General features: G+C 47.4%; 1 protein-coding gene across 1 annotated transcript in view; it reads left to right on the top strand.

Moving 5' to 3' along the window:
* Positions 1–8,603: 8,603 nt before the first annotated feature.
* HOMER1 (homer scaffold protein 1) overlaps positions 8,604–17,168 on the top strand; it is a 92,369-nt gene continuing 83,804 nt past the window's right edge. Inside the window, exon 1 of the mRNA XM_054185518.1 lies at positions 8,604–8,697. Coding sequence (XP_054041493.1) covers positions 8,693–8,697 — 5 coding nt within the window. The 5' untranslated portion in view covers positions 8,604–8,692. The remainder of the gene's footprint in view (positions 8,698–17,168) is intronic.

Below are 17,168 nucleotides of genomic sequence, written 5' to 3'. Positions count from 1 at the left end.
TTTGTCGAGTGAAATGGGATTTCCCTGTGTCTTACAAGCATGTTTGTCTTTTCTGTAGGAATAGCAGCTCCGAACCAATGTGCAATCAGCCCGTACAGATCTGGTTTTGCATGGAGAAAACAGAGGTACCATGCAAGGAGAGGCAAAATGCAGACCCTTGGCGTGCTTCTTGCTTTTTCAGCTCTGTTCTGCTGTGCTTACAGGACTTTGGCCAGACCAGTGGCCGTGTTGATACTCAGCAGGCTTGAGATTTAGACAGCACAGCCATCTGTTTTTTTTCCATCTACAGATATCCCACCGGGAGGTTCAACCCAACACTCCTTTCAGAGGTATTGATACTGCTGCCAAGATTACAGGTGTTGCCCCAGCTGGTTGGCCATTCAGGGCAAGGGTGTCAGAACAGGGTTTGGCAGCTCGATCGTTGGCTATGGATGTACATGCCAGGAATATGCTACTTCAGAGCAGCAAACAACAGCCTTTCTCCTGCACCACCCTGTGCTGTGCCCTGCCTGAAGCCACCCATCTCTTGTTTGATTGTGGTGTTGCGGAGTAACAGCTACTGACCTGCTGATAGTTTCCATCAGGCAGCATGCTCTACAGCTCAAGACTGCCTCCAGCAGAGTGCTCTAGACAAAGAAGTGTTCTAAAATAGCAGGGGAAAAAACCCCAAACAACCAACTTAGAGCTGAGCCTCTTGTCATCACTATTTAATTTCTTCATGTTACATTATTTCAGTCTTCAAGATGGAGTGATTGTGTATTGTTTCTCCTGTTAATGTCTATGATTCAGTCGCCTCGTTTGCTTTCTTTGTACCTGCATGTACAGTTCAGCCTTAGCTGATGGATGTCACCATGTTTTTGTACCGTATATTAATTTGGAGAATGGCAAGACAGAGAAGTGATTTTAGTAAGCTTGGCAAGCACAAACAAAGGCTTTTTCCACAAGACAAATAAAGTTAACTCAACCAAATCAACCTGGAAAGTGATCAAAATTTCGAAAGGTTTTAATTGAGACAAAGTTTAAGGCTTAGAGAAAGCTCACTCAGACTTGGAGAAACAGTAACAATAAATATGGAAGTAATCAACTATGTGGAGCTTCTACACTTAACTGTAATAACCAATTATCACTGTTTACATGAAGAATTAAGAGAAAATAAAGATGAACCGTGAGATGTACTTGGAGTGGTGCTTTCATTGGTCAGTAAAGACACTCTTGGTATCCCACACGGGATTTTTCTGGAGATAGCAGTGCTTCTTTGCCCCTGAATCTGTTCACACCTCTCATTGTCAAGTGAACACGCAATTCTTTCCCCCAGGGCTCAGTGTGTGTTTGCTTTCTTTTATATTTTTTCTTTTATCTTCAGTCTCAGGGATTTCTGGTTTCGCACCCATACAGTGGGAAAACATACTTCATGCAAGCCAAATATGTGAACAAGTTGAAAGGCAGAGACAGATGGAGCCATCTCTGTGATAGCTAAACTAAATACTTTGGACATAATGAAATACTAAAGCATTTGCATTAGTGTGTGAGCTTGAGCTGAAAGACCAAAAATGATGCAACAGAGTTACTCATATGTGGATTTAGAGCGTTAGTTTCTTTCCTCTTGACCTGCTGTTACTGCATCCAAAATGTCAGGTGGGACTTTTAGAAGCTAATGAATCTAGGCTCCTAGCTACTTGACATCAAGGAATGTATTTATCAGCTGTGTGTTGTTTACGCTTGCCTAGTCTGAATTATTTTTGATCATAGTCTCTTTCACTCTTATCACTCTTATCATAGGGAAAGAAAGAACTGTTGTGGATCTTCATCTTTCCCCCACCCACACCAGGGACTGCCTCAAACAGTTTTATGGATAGAAGGCTGTACATCTAATTTGATTTTTAGTGGAAAATACATAGAGCTTCATGTGTTCCAGAGTTAGCACGTGAAACCCAACCAAGAAATGACAATGGCAGTCCAGAAAAGTTATGCAGCCTCATCATAACTGTGGATGGAATGCCTCTGCTATGAAGACAGGCTGAGAGTGTTGGGGTTGTTCAGCCTGGAGAAGAGAAGGCTCCAGCAAGACCTTATAGCAGCCTTACAGTACCTAAAGGGGGCCTGCAGGAGAGATGGGGAGGGACTCCATATCAGGGAGTGGAGCGATAGGACGAGGGGTAATGGTTTTAAACTGAAAGAGGGGAGATTTAGATTTGATATCAGGAAGAAAATTTTCACTACGAGGGTGGTGAGACACTGGCACAGGTTCCCCAGAGAGGGATGTAGATGCCCCATCCCTGGAGGTGTTCAAGGCCAGGCTGGATGGGGCTTTGAGGAACCTGGTCTAGTGGGAGGTGTCCCTGCCCAGGGCAGGGAGGTTGGAACTAGGTGATCTTTAAGGTCCCTTCCAACCTAAACTATTCTATGACTCTATGATTCTATTCTATGCATGTTCTGAGCATTGCCCACAACAAACCTAAGTCTGTTGCCTCTCAGTAGCCTCTCAGCTTTTGTAGCTCAGTGCCTTCACTTCAGGTTATGAGATATTGTCTGAGAAATGGGAAACTGAAGAAGCTGTTGTTTTGTCCCTTGTGAGGCAGTCTGCCTGGCTGCTACTGCTAGGAATGATTCATGCCAGGTTTCTTAGGCTTGTTTTTGTTTGGAGATGGTTTTCCTTGATATTTAATTTGTCTTCCCATAGCTGATTACTTTTATAGGTCAAAATGTTGAAGCAAAGGTCCGTAAAACATGTGCATGTGCAAATTAAAATAACCTTTGAAAATGTCTATCCTTATGGTGGGGAGATCAGATTGTTAGGTAAATCCTTTTGTTGGCTTTCATTCCAGTCTCTTCGTGGGATACACTTGGTCCCAGGTAGTGGAGATCTTATGAGAAGACAACCAACCTTTTGTTAAAACAACAGCTGAGAACGTACCATTGTTTGTTTTGTCACGTTTTACAGTGCCATAACACCCATTAGTAAGCTTGGGTCTTGTTCCATTTTTATGTGGGGATTGTCACCTAGTATCTTATTGGTATCTCCCTCTTACACTCATAGTAGTTTAACTGTGAATAAAGAAATTGATAGGAGGAGGCAACAGATCAACTTGTGGCTCCAGGACTGGTGTTACAGCCAGGGCTTTGGGTTTTTCGAACATAGGTGGCTATATGAGACACCTGGCATGCCATTGTCAGGTGGGACACAGCTGTCCCAGAGGGGGAAAAGAATTTTGGGGCAGGAGTTAGCAGGGCTCATTGACTGGTCTTTAAACTAGATATGAGGGGGGAAGGGGAGATAACTGGGCCTGTCGAGATTAAACCTGAGGAAAGCATGCCACGGTTTGAAGGAGACCACATTAGTGAGGACTCCCACTCTGACATTTCATCAGGGAAAGGTGATAGACATTTAGAAATTACTGCTAGAGAACAATGGGAAAACCCTTTCCTAGAAGGGGAAAAGGGTACTAGGCTAAGAGTTAACAAAGCTCATGGACAGAGCTTTAAGCCGAAAGTTAAGGGGGAAGGGGATAAAACCAGGCCCGCTGGTAATGAACCTGAGTGTCAAGGGCCAAAGATGGGGGTGAAATCAGTAGCCCAGGTCAAGTGCATCTACGCTAATGCACGTAGCATGGGCAACAAACAGGATGAGCTAGAAGCCATTGTGCGGCAGGACAACTACGACATAGTCGCCATCACGGAAACGTGGTGGGATGATGGTCATGACTGGAATGCTGCAATGAGTGGCTATAAGCTCTTCAGAAGGAATAGGCAAGGAAGGAGCGGGGGGGGTGTGGCTCTGTACATTAGGGAGTTGTTTGACTCTATAGAGATAGACTCCAGTGATGAAGAAGTTGAGTGTTCATGGGTAAGGGTGAAAGGGAAGGCTAACAGAGGTGATTTTGTGCTGAGAGTCTGCTATAGACCACCCAACCAGGATGAGCAGGTTGATGAGGTATTCTATAAGCGGCTGGCTGCAGTCTCGCAAACACCAGCCCTTGTTCTAGTTGGGGACTTCAACTTACCAGACATCTGCTGGAAATATAACACGGCAGAGAGCAGGCAGGCTAGAAGGTTCCTCGAGTGTATGGAGGATAGCTTCCTGACACAAATGGTAGGTGAGCCTACCAGGGGAGGTGCCTTGCTAGACCTACTGTTCACAAACAAAGAAGGGCTAGTGGGGGACGTGGAGGTCGGAGGCCGTCTTGGGGTTAGTAACCAAATGGTTAAGTTTTCCATTCATAGTGAGGTAAGGAAGGGGGTTAACAAAACCTCCATCTTGGACTTCCGGTGGGCAGACTTTAGCCTGTTCAGAACCCTGGTTGTGAGAGTCCGTGGGAGGCAGTCCTGAGAGACAAAGGAGCCCAGGAAGGCTGGACGATCTTCAAGAGGGAAATCCTAAAGGCCCAGGAGCGGGCTGTCCCCATGAGGCGCAAAATTAAAGGGTGGGGAAAATGGCCAGCCTGGATGAACAAAGAGCTCTTGATGGGACTTAAGGAAAAAAGGAAGGTTTACCACCTTTGGAAGAGGGGACAGGCAACTCAGGAGGAGTACAGAGATCGTGTTAGGTCATACAGAGAAAAAATCAGGAAGGCAAAAGCCCAGCTGGAACTCAACCTGGCAATTAACATAAGGGACAACAAAAAAAGTTTCTATAAATACATCAACAAAAAGAGAGTGACAGAGAATGTCCATCCCTTACTGGATGCGGGGGGAAACCTTGCAACCAAGGACGAGGAGAAGGCTGAGATACTTAATGCCTTCTTTGCCTCTGTATTTAATAGTCAGACCAGCTACCCCCAGGGTGTTCAGCTTCTTGGGCTGGAAGATAAGAATGGAGAACGGAACAACTCCCCTGTAATCCAGGAGGAAGTAGTTAATGATTTGCTTATGCACCTGGACACGCATAAGTCTATGGGGCCGGACGGGATTCACCCAAAGGTTCTCAGGGAGCTGGCAGGAGAGCTCACCAAGCCTCTCTCCATTATCTATCAACACTCCTGATCAACAGGAGAGGTGCCGGATGACTGGAGGGTGGCTAATGTGACGCCCATCTACAAGAAGGGCCGGAAGGAGGATCCCGGAAACTACAGGCCTGTCAGCCTGACCTCGGTACCGGGAAAGATCATGGAGAGGATCATCCTGAGTGAGCTCTCAAGGCAAGTGCAGGGCAGCCAAGGGATCAGGGACAGCCAGCATGGGTTTATGAAAGGGAGGTCCTGCCTGACCAACTTGATCTCTTTCTACGACCATGTGACCCGCTTTCTCGATGAGGGGAAGGCTGTGGATGTTGTCTACCTGGACTTTGTTAAGGCCTTCGACACCGTCCCCCACGGCATTCTCCTGGAGAAACTGGAGAATCATGGCATAGACAAGGGTACCCTCCGCTGGATAAAAAACTGGCTGGATGGCCATGCCCAGCGAGTTGTGATTAATGGAGCAAAATCTGGTTGGTGGCCAGTCATCAGTGGTGTCCCTCAGGGCAGTCTTGTTCAATATCTTTATTGATGATCTAGACTAGGGGATTGAATGCACCCTCAGTAAGTTTGCGGATGACACCAAACTAGGTGGGACTGTTGATCTGCTTGAGGGTTGGAAGGCTTTACAGAGGGATCTAGACAGGTTGGATCAATGGGCCAAGGCCAATGGGATGAGGTTTAATAAGGCCAAGTGCCGGGTCCTGTATTTTGGTCACAACAACCCCAGGCAACGCTGCAGGCTTGGGGAAGAGTGGCTGGAAAGCTGCCCGGCAGAAAAGGACCTGGGAGTGTTAGTGGACAGCCGGCTTAACATGAGCCAGCAGTGTGCCCAGGTGGCCAAGAAGGCCAATGGCATCCTGGCTTGTATCAGGAATACCGTGGCCAGCAGGAGTAGGGAAGTCATCGTGCCTCTCTACTCAGCACTGGTGAGGCCTCACCTCGAGTACTGTGTTCAGTTTTGGGCCCCTCTGTACAAGAGGGACATTGAAGTGCTGGAGCGTGTCCAGAGGAGAGCCACCAAGCTGGTGAGGGGTCTGGAGAACAAGTCCTGTGAGGAGAGGCTGAGGGAGCTGGGCATGTTTAGTTTGGAGAAGAGGAGGCTGAGGGGAGACCTCATTGCCCTCTACAACTACCTGAAAGGAGGCTGTAGAGAGGCAGGGGTTGGCCTCTTCTCCCAAGTGAATAATGACAGGAGCAGAGGAAATGGTCTGAAGTTGCGGCAGGGGAGATTTAGATTAGATATTAGGAAGAATTACTTTACTGAAAGAGTGGTCAGGCACTGGAACAGCCTGCTCAGGGAGGTGGTTGAGTCACCATCCCTGGAGGTATTTAAGAAACGTGTAGTCATGGCTCTTCAGGGCATGCTCTAGTGCCCAAGATTATTGGTTTGTGGTGGGGTGTTGTGTGTGGGGTTGTGGGTGTGGAGTTTAGTAGGTGTGTGCTTTTTTTGTGTGTGTGTGTGGGTTTTTTTGGGTTTTTTTGGTTTTTTTTTTTTGTGGTTGGACTCGATGATCTCAGAGGTCCCTTCCAACCACTAAGATTCTGTGATTCTGCGATTCTGTGATTATGCCTCCGGTGACTACGACATTGCTTAAGCAGGAAAATACCATGAAAATATTGAAGGTGGTCCTAGAAGCAGCAAAGAGCTGGGATGCATGTCCCACCTGGGGTGTCCCGATGTCATTGGCATTCTCTAGGAGCAGTTATACCTAACGTTCATAAATCCAGGAAAACTTGGGGGAGTTAATGGAAGTATTTGCTGAACCAAAGGTGAGGCATGTGCCGTGGAAGGCAGTGCGTGGTGCTGGAGCTGGGGCTGCTCTGTGGCGTTAGGAGCAGCCACACCATGGTATCTGTTTGCATGGCACCATTGAAGGACTCAGCCAAACCCAGCAGGATCTGGCAGGCTCCCGGTGCTGGCTGTTTCCGTGCGGTAGCACTGACTGGCACAGACGTGCTGGAACCTACATTTTTTGGGGGCGATTTTTAGCATGGCTGCTGCGTCTCCTTCCCGTTCGGCCGGCAGCGCTGTCGGGTGTGACGTGCTGGCGAAGCATGGCGCGGGGCTGGCGGGGGGGGGGGCAGGGACGCTGCCGGCCCGTGTTTCGGGCAGGGCACCTGCTGCCTTCGGAGCGGGGCGCCCTGCCCCAGGGCGGAGGGCTCGGGCGGGACCCGCAGCCGGGCCCGCCGCGCCGCTCCGCAGGCCGCGCCGCACCGCCCCAGCCGGGCGCGGCGTTGCCGTGGAGACGGCGCCGCAGGGGGCGGGGGCGGCAGGGGGCGGGGCGGCCGCCCCGCTGCCAGCGCCCCGAGGCGGTGCACGGAGGCGGCGGGTCCCGAGTCCGTCCTCCCCCTCCCGCCGTCCCCCGCCGCCATTCCCTATTATAGAAGAGCTTCCGGCGCCGTGGACCACTCTGACATCATCCCCCGCACCCCGGTGACGTCAGCGCCGGGAGCGGGGCGTGACGTCGGTGCGTAGGGGAGCGCGGTGACGTGTGCTACTTAAAGCTCCCTTGGCGGAGGATGGAGGCAGAGCGAGCAGGTGCCGCCGCCAGCAGGAGCGAGCTGGCCGTGTCCGGCGCCGTGCGCGGGGGACTGTAGGGCAGGGCGCGGCGGGGCCCGGCCCGGCCCGGCTTGGCTCGGCTCGGCTCGGCTCGGCTCGGTTCTCCCCTTCCCTTCCCATCCCTTCCCCCGGGAGGAGCGGGACGGAGGCGCGGGCTGCGGGCAGCGACTGTGCCTGCCCACCGCGGGTGGGACGGACGGACGGGCGGGCGGGCGGTAGTGGAGGTGTGAAGCAGAGGCGGGGGATGCGAGCGGGCAGAGGCAGCGGTTCGGGGGCGCCGGAGCAGCCGGGCACTGCCTGACGCGGCGATCGCTCCCTCCCTCCCTCCGTCCCAGCGGCGGGGCTGAGCCCGCGGCCCCGCCGCAGAGGAGCGCGGGCTCGGCGGCGGTCGCCCCCTCCCGCCGCCCGCTGGCAGTGACCGACCCGCCGCGCCCCAGGACGATGCCCGCCCGCTCGCCGCAGAAGAAGGCGTGACGGCGAGGAGCGGACCCGCCGCCGCGGGAAGGAGGAGCGGCGCCCCGCGTCTCCGCAGCCGGGGGTGGGCGGGCGGGCGGATCGGGGGAGCGCGGCGCTCCGGTGCCCGCCGGCGACGCGGGGCCGCAGCCCGCCGCCAGCCGCCTCACGCCGGAAGCCCGATGCCAGCGCCGGTGCGGCGGCTCGCTCAGCCTCCTCGGGAAAATGCATCGGTGCCCGCCGCGCTGCCGGCGGGGGTGCTAGGGGGAGCGGCGGCGTGGAGCCCTGCGCGCACCGCCTGCCCCATCCCGCTCCGCCTCTGAGGCGCACAGAGCCCTCGGCGGCCGCTCACGTCCCGGCCAGAAGCGCCGCAGCCGCCGCCAGCCCCTCACGGAGAAGGCGACCGCCCGCAGGAGGGGACCCGTCTGCCCCCGCAGCTGCCGCCACCGCCCGCCCCGGGGCCGGAGCCGCTGCCTGCGGGCGCCCGGCGGGGCCGGCGGCCATGGGAGCCCGGCCCGCGGGGGGCGCTCCCTAGGGTGCGGGCGGCCCCGCTCGGACCGGCGGCTGCGAGCCGGCGGCGCGGCCCCCCCCAACCCCCGCCCACCCCGGGCCTGCGCGGCGAGCCCAGCGCAGCGGCCCGCCGCCACGGGGCTGCGGAGCTGCCGGCGCGGCGAGGAGCGCCCCGGGGACGCGGCACCGCCGGTGCCCGGCGCCGCCGGCCGCCATGGGGTAAGGATGTCGCGGGGGCCGCCGGGGTTGGTGGCGGGGTGGGTGGGTGGGTGGAAGCCGCTGGTCGCCCGAGCTGTTGCTGTTGAAGCGGGCGTTGCTGATGGGGGCGAGCGGTTTTGGTCGCGGGGCGCAAGGCGGGGCGGGAATGCTGCTGCCATCGGTGCCGTGCATCGGCCCCGCTGCGAGGGGAGCGGTGCGGTGGGCGCGCCACCATCTGCAGAGGTTCGCCTGCGCCGTAGCCACGTTGGGTGGCTGGAAGAGCCGTCGTGGCTGCCAGATCGCCGCCGCCAGGACCTTCCCCTGGGTCGTTAAGGGGTGGTCAGTCCTGAAAACCACCGCTTTGAGCTGGGTGTGACAAGGTGAAACTTCAGAGCAGCGGAGGCTCGTTTTAACTCTTCTGGAGTCTTCAGGAGGTGTATAACGACATGTGAATTTCCCGATAAAGTGAAGAAGGCTCTAAGGAAATCTGCTCTGCAGCAGGTCCCCTCGTAAACTGGGACATCCACTTCTCATTTTAAGGAAATGAGAGGGAATAAAATCTTTAAAATGAATCCCATCGCATCTAAATTAGCAGATTTAAAAAGTGACATAGATACCTGTGAAAACTTTCCACAGTTGTATCCTTAGTAATTTGTATAGTGGGATGAAAAAATAATCCCTGCTACCAGGCTTGTGTGGTAGCCTGTCAGTGGAATGGAAACTCATCCATGTTAAAAAGAACAGAAATCTTGAATGATTTGGCGAGCTGCAAGGTGGAGGCACACTTTTAATGCATTAACAGGATGCTGGTTTTCTAAGACTTTAAGACGTAGTATAAAAGTTACAAATCATCTCCTTTGTATTTTGGTCATTCAAGAATTCAAATGTGAAATTTGTATATTAATATGGAAGTTAAAAGTGCCTCTTTCCCCAAGCCATTAAGGACACTTGGAATCCTCCAGTTTATTTACTTCCTTGCATGTGGGGTGATAACAGCTGCATCCTTGTCTCTGTCCTAGTCACTGGGGTTCACAGTACAAGATGTAGGAAGGAATGACTTCTTCAGCTAGCTGTTTCTGTTGTCTTCCCTTCCATGTGGAAAAAAAAAAAATAAAAAGAAATCCCAACAGAGTAAACCCAAGCTTGCAGCTATTTACATATTTAAGAAAGTGATAATGTGTTTCAAAAACATGCCAGAAGGCCAAATGATATTATAATGGCATATATACTTAAAACTGCTAAGGAGACACAGAATTATGTAGCCTTTTAAATTCAAATAATGGAAAACCTCTCAACTTATTTAAAATCAGTGTTATGTTTGTAGATACATCAGTTACGTGCGTCATATTACAAGTACACAGAGCTGTTGAAGAGGAATAAACATTCTTTCTCCAGAATTAAATTGAGCATTTCTGTAAACAAAAACCCGACTTAAAGAAATTACTCCCTCATTTCATCAACTCCAGTACTGCTGGTGCCTTAGTGTCATAGCTTCTTAATGAACAGTGCAAATCCATATCCGTAGAGGGAGTTGAAATAATCCTAAATGCTGAAGTTGTTGGTGTGGTGCCTCAAGTAATATCTTCGCACATTGAGGTCAAGAAGACAAAACTTGCTGGCAAAGATTTTGAAGACTCTTTAGACAGTACACATTGGGGTGTTGCAGATCATCTAACGAGGTGGACCTTCCCAGAAGTGTAGGTTTGTGTTACTGGTAAGCTCCCTGCTCTCTAAATGTGAGCAAGCACATCCAAGCCAGGGCCAGCACCAACTCTGTGGATCTGTGGTTAAGTATCAGACATATTTGCTAGCGTTCAGAGCAGAGGTCTTGATTCAGTAGCTCTTGATATTAACGTCTAAATGCAGTTCCCGGTGGATTTTGGAGTATTTCTAGACCAAGGTGTACTCGACTATTAGCACTGCAGTTGTGAAAATAGTCTTCTGATAGTCTACTAAGGTCTTAAAATTGAGTGTTCTGCAAGTAAGTTGCAAAATGGTTGATAATCCACGTACTTGGCCACATGAGGGTCTGCGTACTGCATCCAGTATTTAATGGGTACTTCTATCCTGCGTAAGCTTGTACAGTGAGCTTGTAGTACCTGGCTGGTGATTAGTTTACCTATACCAATGGTCAGAACACAGAAAACTTGAGATGGGGGAGAGGAACTGGCTGGCCAAACCGGCAGTGGCTTGTGTTCATCTCATTTGTTATAGTGAAGAATTCGCTGTTCTGCCAGCGTAGTTCAGCCTGCTCGGCGCATTGAATACCATCAGGCAAGTCAGGTAATTGTGTGCTCTGTGTGTGGTGGATACCAAGCTGTGGGTGGCTGGTGTCTGGGCCAGTGCTGCTGTTACATATTTGAGAAATTGGAAACTAGAGAATGGTATATAGGATGCAGTAATTCAAGAAACGCTCTTCGTAGTGCTGTATCCCATATGTCTCTGGGTGTCTCTCATCTCACAGGAGAAGGTAAAGGAATTAAGCCCTGGGGATCATATAGGCCAGGCACAGAGGATGTCTGCTCTTTCTTCTCTGCCTGCCAGTCTGTCTCTCCCCTCCTAGTTTCTCATCCCTGTTGCATAAGGACAAGTTCTTACCAATAGTCACCGTTGAGTGATATACCCATTTATTTGTGCGGGCCCTTCTGTTGGTTTGACCACACAGAATATAGCCTTCTTTAATAGGAAAACGTGGATTTTTGTGTAAATAAGATGACCTCAGTATGTTCTGTCCTAGTTCATAACATGTCTCTCTTGTGTTCCCAGTATTGAGAAACACGTAATTTGTCAGCGTTGTGCAATCACTTGCCTTTGAGCAGAGGTTTGATTACATTAAAAATCCTCAAGAAATAGGTCTTATGTAAACATACTCAGGATGTATATTGGTAGCCTAGATTGCTGTATACGTTGACCAGGTAAATTCCGTGTTAAAGCTGCAAACCACCACCAAAACTACCACTGCGTTTATTTTTAGCTGGGGCAGGGGAGTTGGAGGTTTGTATTTGTGGACTGTGATGCAGTCATTGTTCAGGCTGAAATGAATGCACTTCATGCTAGATACAGTATGGAAGCTGCATGGCCATGAGTTCTGGTAGAGGTGAGAAGTTGGTGTCCTGTTAATCTTTTGGATTAATTCCTGGTTTATTAATGGGTAGTCTCTCCATAACTGCTTTCCTTTATGGCTTTCTGTGCTGTGGGCAGGTATCCAAATTTATGTTGCTAGCTTTCCCCTTCATTCTTGCTGAATGATAAGGAATTACAAGGTAAAAGCTTCTGTAAGATCGCTTGTCTCTGTCATGTCATGTTAATCAAGGTGTCTTTATAAAGACTTCAGCTTCTCTTCACTTTTGTTGGACTATATTTAGTATGTTATCTTCATAAAGGTGGTTATGATATGTGTCAGTTTGAGATGGCAGAATTAGAATACTAGGGTTCTTAAGTTGGCTGGAGAATATTGTGGAAGATGAATATTTTAGGATGTACTTATTAGCGTTGTAGTTGCCTAGAAATAAGTATTTTATTATAATTTTTGGCAGTCAGGAAAATGTCTGTGTCTGGTTGATCCACTCCTAGTTCTTACCCATTTTGAAGGATGGGGAGTTAGTCAAATGCATTTCTTTAAAGCACTCGGGTTGCAGGGGCCCATTTTGAAAAGAGGGTACTGTAGTTGTAGGGGAATTGAGAAATCATGCTAATTCTAAACTGTAGGATGTAACAATTTTTACAAAGCCTGTTTGAAGCTTTAAAATCTAAAATTATGTGAGCGTTTGTAGTGTTTGAACATATGGGATAGACAAATCTTGCTGTGGAAATTGGTTTTGGTTTGCTGTCTGTTGACTTACTTTTTCAGGTGTTTCCAAAGCATGGTCTTGTCCCTAGACTTTTCAGTTTTCTTTCTCTAGCTGCAACACTATGAGCTGTTATGAACATTATATGAACATGAAAGCTATAAAGCTGTTAGGAGACAGAAGCATTGTTGACCATTGGATTTGGCCTGACTCAGGTTCTTTAACCTGTCTTTTTCCCTCCCACAAGACTTAATGATAGCTTTCCCAAAACTTTGTCTTAGCAAAAGTTCCATCAGCTGTGTTCCTCTGACACAGAAATATTGCAGGTAATAGAGCAGAAGGTACAGCTTCTTGGCAGTAGTTCAGTGTTACTGCAATTCCTGGCCATCTTGCTTTCTTAGTGGTAAAATGAGGTGCTTATTGTGTGAAAGCAATGACAGCAAAGTAGTTTATGCTGTCTTCTGTAGCAGTGGGGAGAGTGTAACAAAAACAGTTCAACATCACTTACTGTAGATAACACCCACCAAACTTGATTATCTGAAAAAAATGAGTGAAGTATAAATACCTAGACAGATGGACTGTATGTAAATCAGCTTGAAATGGTTAATGAACTGCTTTGTCAGGCACTCCACACTACTGTGTGGAGACCTCTACCATGCTTAAATTATATTCTGTCACAGTAGTTTTATGACCATGAAATAAGCATGAGAAATCTAAACCAGATCTTCTGGCCTGGCAACACATAAATGCATGTCCTGAACACCATGGGGGGTGATTTCTGTGCTGATGCAGTTGAAAGTATTTGTAATGCCTTAAGGTTGCGATTGATCTGTTTCAGTATTTCCATGTGTCATAAAGATTATATAGACCAACTCTTTGAGTGAAATCCTAGTTCCACTGAAAATAAACATTTAAGTTCTTCACATTCATCACATTGAGATTATTTTTATTCTCAGTGTCTCAAGGCAAACATCAGATGAATGCTCCGCATGTGTGTTCTTGTGATTTCTCTCTCCCAAACAGTGCTTGCCCTACCACAATTCCTGTTGTCTTTGCAGGGCTCGTAACCAGATGTCAAGCCGGTACTTGAGGAAGCACGCGGTCTCAAAGCCATAGAGATTGCAATAGCTTGAAATACTGTAACAGGCTAACACTTCTTATTAGGGGAGTCAATGACACCTAACTGGCATTGGAGTGTTTCTGCGTGCTGGTTAGTAAAAGTAATAAGTAGAATTCAGATATCACTCTTATGGGCATGTTGTTGGAAAACATTTATTCTTATGTTGACTCTTAACCCTGTAATTTGATGTAAAGCTCTTAGCTGATCACTCTTTAAATCACAGCTTTCCAAACCTACATCTATGCATTAGTGTACTACAAAGAGAACAGCGTTACCTCATGATGTAACACTAATTCACTAGTAGTTTCTCATTCATATAGGTGCCTGGGACATCACTTCAGCTGAGCCGATGGTTCTCCAGTGTATTCCAGATCAGTAACTATCTCGCCCACCTAAAGAATGCAAACACTTCATGCAGATTAGAAACGTAATTCTTCTATTCTTTTAGATACCTTTAATTTTGAAACTGTTGAGGCCCAAAGTAATTACCAAGAGCTGATGTCTCTTCTAGTCCATAAGTTGTCGTTTAAGAGGCGCTTTGCAAGGGAGCGTGTGTGGTGTAGAGATAGCCAATGAAGCTGAGACCCGATCTGGAACGGAACTCACATGAATATATGTATATATGTATGCACACAGAAATTAAGTGCGCTTGTGTTTTAACAGTGTGCCCTTTGTATCTGAGACAGTCCTGCACTCGAGAAAAATCTCATGCTTCCCCATGTGTGTGGTTATAGTCTTAGTAACAGGAAACTGTAACAATGAACAAAGGGACAAAGTATTCTGTATTATGTAAAATAAAAACAAAATTCAGAGTACTCAGTCCATCTTCTTTTTTTTTTTTTTTTTTTTCTACAGATACCATGTTAGGTTGAAATGTGTATTTAAAAGCCCTACTTAGGGAAAAGCCTTCTGTAAAAAAAATTTGCTAGAGCATGCTTTCTAGTTCAGGGTTTTGTGCTGTTCTCCCTGTGAGACTTTTTCAGATGTATTCAGTCTTAAAGGGACAAGGAGTGTGGGAGCATTGCACTATGAAAAATCCGCTTTTAGATCTAATTTTGGTAATAGGTTTCTTTTCCCCATTCTGCTGCGATTATTTTAATTTTTATTTTTTTCGAGGCTGGGCTGTGTGAGATCCACCAAAATTAGTATTCTGTTCAGGTCAGGGAGATGAGGAGGTCAGAGGGGAGAGGAGGCTAGAGGGAGCTGTGGTTTTTATTCCACCTGGGCCTTGCACAATGTAGTGTTCATGTCTGTTGTATCTACACAGAGCCCTGGTAGCGGTATTAATGTTGTCGTCTCCTTTCTGCAAAGTAATGGCACTGTGTTTGAATACTGTATTGATTTTCTGGAACTGCATCACAGATATGCTTCTGGCAGCACACTGCATTCTGACACGCTTCTCTGGTGGCAAGTACTGGTGAATGCCAGTCAGCATTTAAAAAATTAGTCTAGGGAGACACTGTTTAAATATGCAATAGGTGATGCTGGATTGACAGATACAAGCATATATTGACATTTCCAGTATCTAGTCATGCTTTATTTATTTTATTTTTTAGCTACAGATACCAAGTTAGCTAACTTAAGCAGTCTGCATTACTCATTTTGTCTAATGGCTTTTACCTGAATAAAGGGGGAAGAACTTGAAATACATAGTTCCTCTCAGGTTTTTCTTCTTCCTCTATATACGTGCAAATGATTCTCAGGCACTGTTTTGTTGATCTTTGTGGCTGTCTTCTTTGTCAACACGTTGATTGTTAAGTTTTCACTGAGCTTGGCACCAAAAAGTGGGAACAACAGAAGACGGGGGCTGCTTTTTGCTGTTGTCTGCTGCAGCACAAACATTTGTGCAGTGAGCCATATCAGTTCTGTAACCTATCTGACTGCATGAAGGTACAAATACAGGGGCTGCCAATAGGGAAGTGTCATTACAGGTGGGATAGACATACCTTTTGCCACAGCGGTGTCTGTTTATTCTGTCAGGAAGTGTTCAAAAAGATCCAGACTCAGAGCTATCCCTGTCCGAGTTTGGTCCTCACTTTTGAAGTTCAGGTCTGGAAAGGGGTGGTTTTTTTGAGACTGTCCACTAGGTTGAGTCTCAGCTTGTTGAGAAATGGCATTTTTTTTCTCCTTTCCATAGTGTCTTTCATAGTAAAAAACATAATAGGTGATATTGGCGGGATTTAGAATTTGGGGTTTTTAAAATGCTTTTAAATTACTTATTCTGTAAATAGTATGTAGTTAATCTTGAAGCTATTCTTCTAACAGCACACATAATGAAATCTTTCTTGAGTTTTGAAAATTGAAGAATGAGCTTTAAATGGTCAACACTTTACAGTGAAGTGTTGGTGAAATAAATAATCTTTGACATGTATTCTCGCAATTCCTACTTCTTGTTCTGCTTCATTTCCCACAGTCTGCTGCCGCTGGCTTGTCTGTACGCAAATCTAAAAGAAGGTAGCGTAATATTGGAGAAACCAGTGTTTTCTCCACACGACTCACTGTGGAGTGTGCAGACATGTCAGGGCTTCTTAGGGTATGAAGCCTTTTCCATGCCAACAAAATTAAGTTTATGGAATAATATATGCTGTGTAACTCTGCTGTCAAATCATTGCATGCAGTAACTGAGGTCCTAAGCAGCTATTTGGCCATCTGACTTTGAAACCAGAATGTCTGTGCTTTTGCATTAGCTGTATTTTCACTGACTGGTGTGTGACTAAAAGAGTTAACCTGCAATTGGACAGGAACAATTTCTCCGGGATTAATTTGCTTTCAGCTTCTGGATATTGATTTCCAAGTGCTTTTTCAACCTCTGAGTATATATCCCTCCCATGTCAATATTTGTTCTTGTTCTTTTACAAAACATGGAAGGATTTCCTCTGTCTGCTTTAGCAAGCCTGCTACCCAGACATCCAGAGCTCTCTGCATCTAGACATATGCAGGAACTGGATTCCTACCAGGAAATGATTGGCAGCGCTTGGGGAATGGGTGATGTCCTGCTGATTCGAGTGCTAGGTAGGCTTGATCCTTGAGGAGCACTGCACAGCTCAGATGACAGCGTGTCTGGCTATGCGCAATAGTAAAACTCCCAGGATCTTTAGGAAGTTTTGTGGGAAAAGACACAGGTGCTAAAGCACATTGTTAAGTAATGTTCCATTTCGATGGGATGTCTGTGAAATGTAAGCACTAAATTCCATAAGTTACCTGACATCTTAATGGGCCACTCAAGATCTGAGGTCATTTTTACTAATAATTATGTATTTGGTGACCTTAAATGGGAGATACGTCTTTTAAAAAAATCCTCCCTTTTTGTCTGCATTAATTGTGAATTTTAAAAATCAGGTTGGAACAAAAGCTGGAATAGTTCTATTACGGGATGGATTGATGGGCATTACAGGGGCCTTTCTATAACATCTGTGACTTACTTTTATCATTAGTAGGATTTGAGATTTAATATTATTCTGGAGTGAAATTCTTAGGAAAACAATCTGCTACTTCCCCAGTTGTTCTTACAAAGAACAATTTTACTTAGTATGAAAATGTATTTAATGACCTTAAGTCCTAGATTTAAAGAATACTGCTGCTTT

Source organism: Rissa tridactyla, chromosome Z (assembly GCF_028500815.1).
Source record: "Rissa tridactyla isolate bRisTri1 chromosome Z, bRisTri1.patW.cur.20221130, whole genome shotgun sequence".
NCBI lineage: Eukaryota > Metazoa > Chordata > Aves > Charadriiformes > Laridae > Rissa > Rissa tridactyla.
The sequence above is the reverse complement of the archived record's forward strand: the minus strand, read 5'-3'. Positions and strand labels throughout refer to the sequence as shown.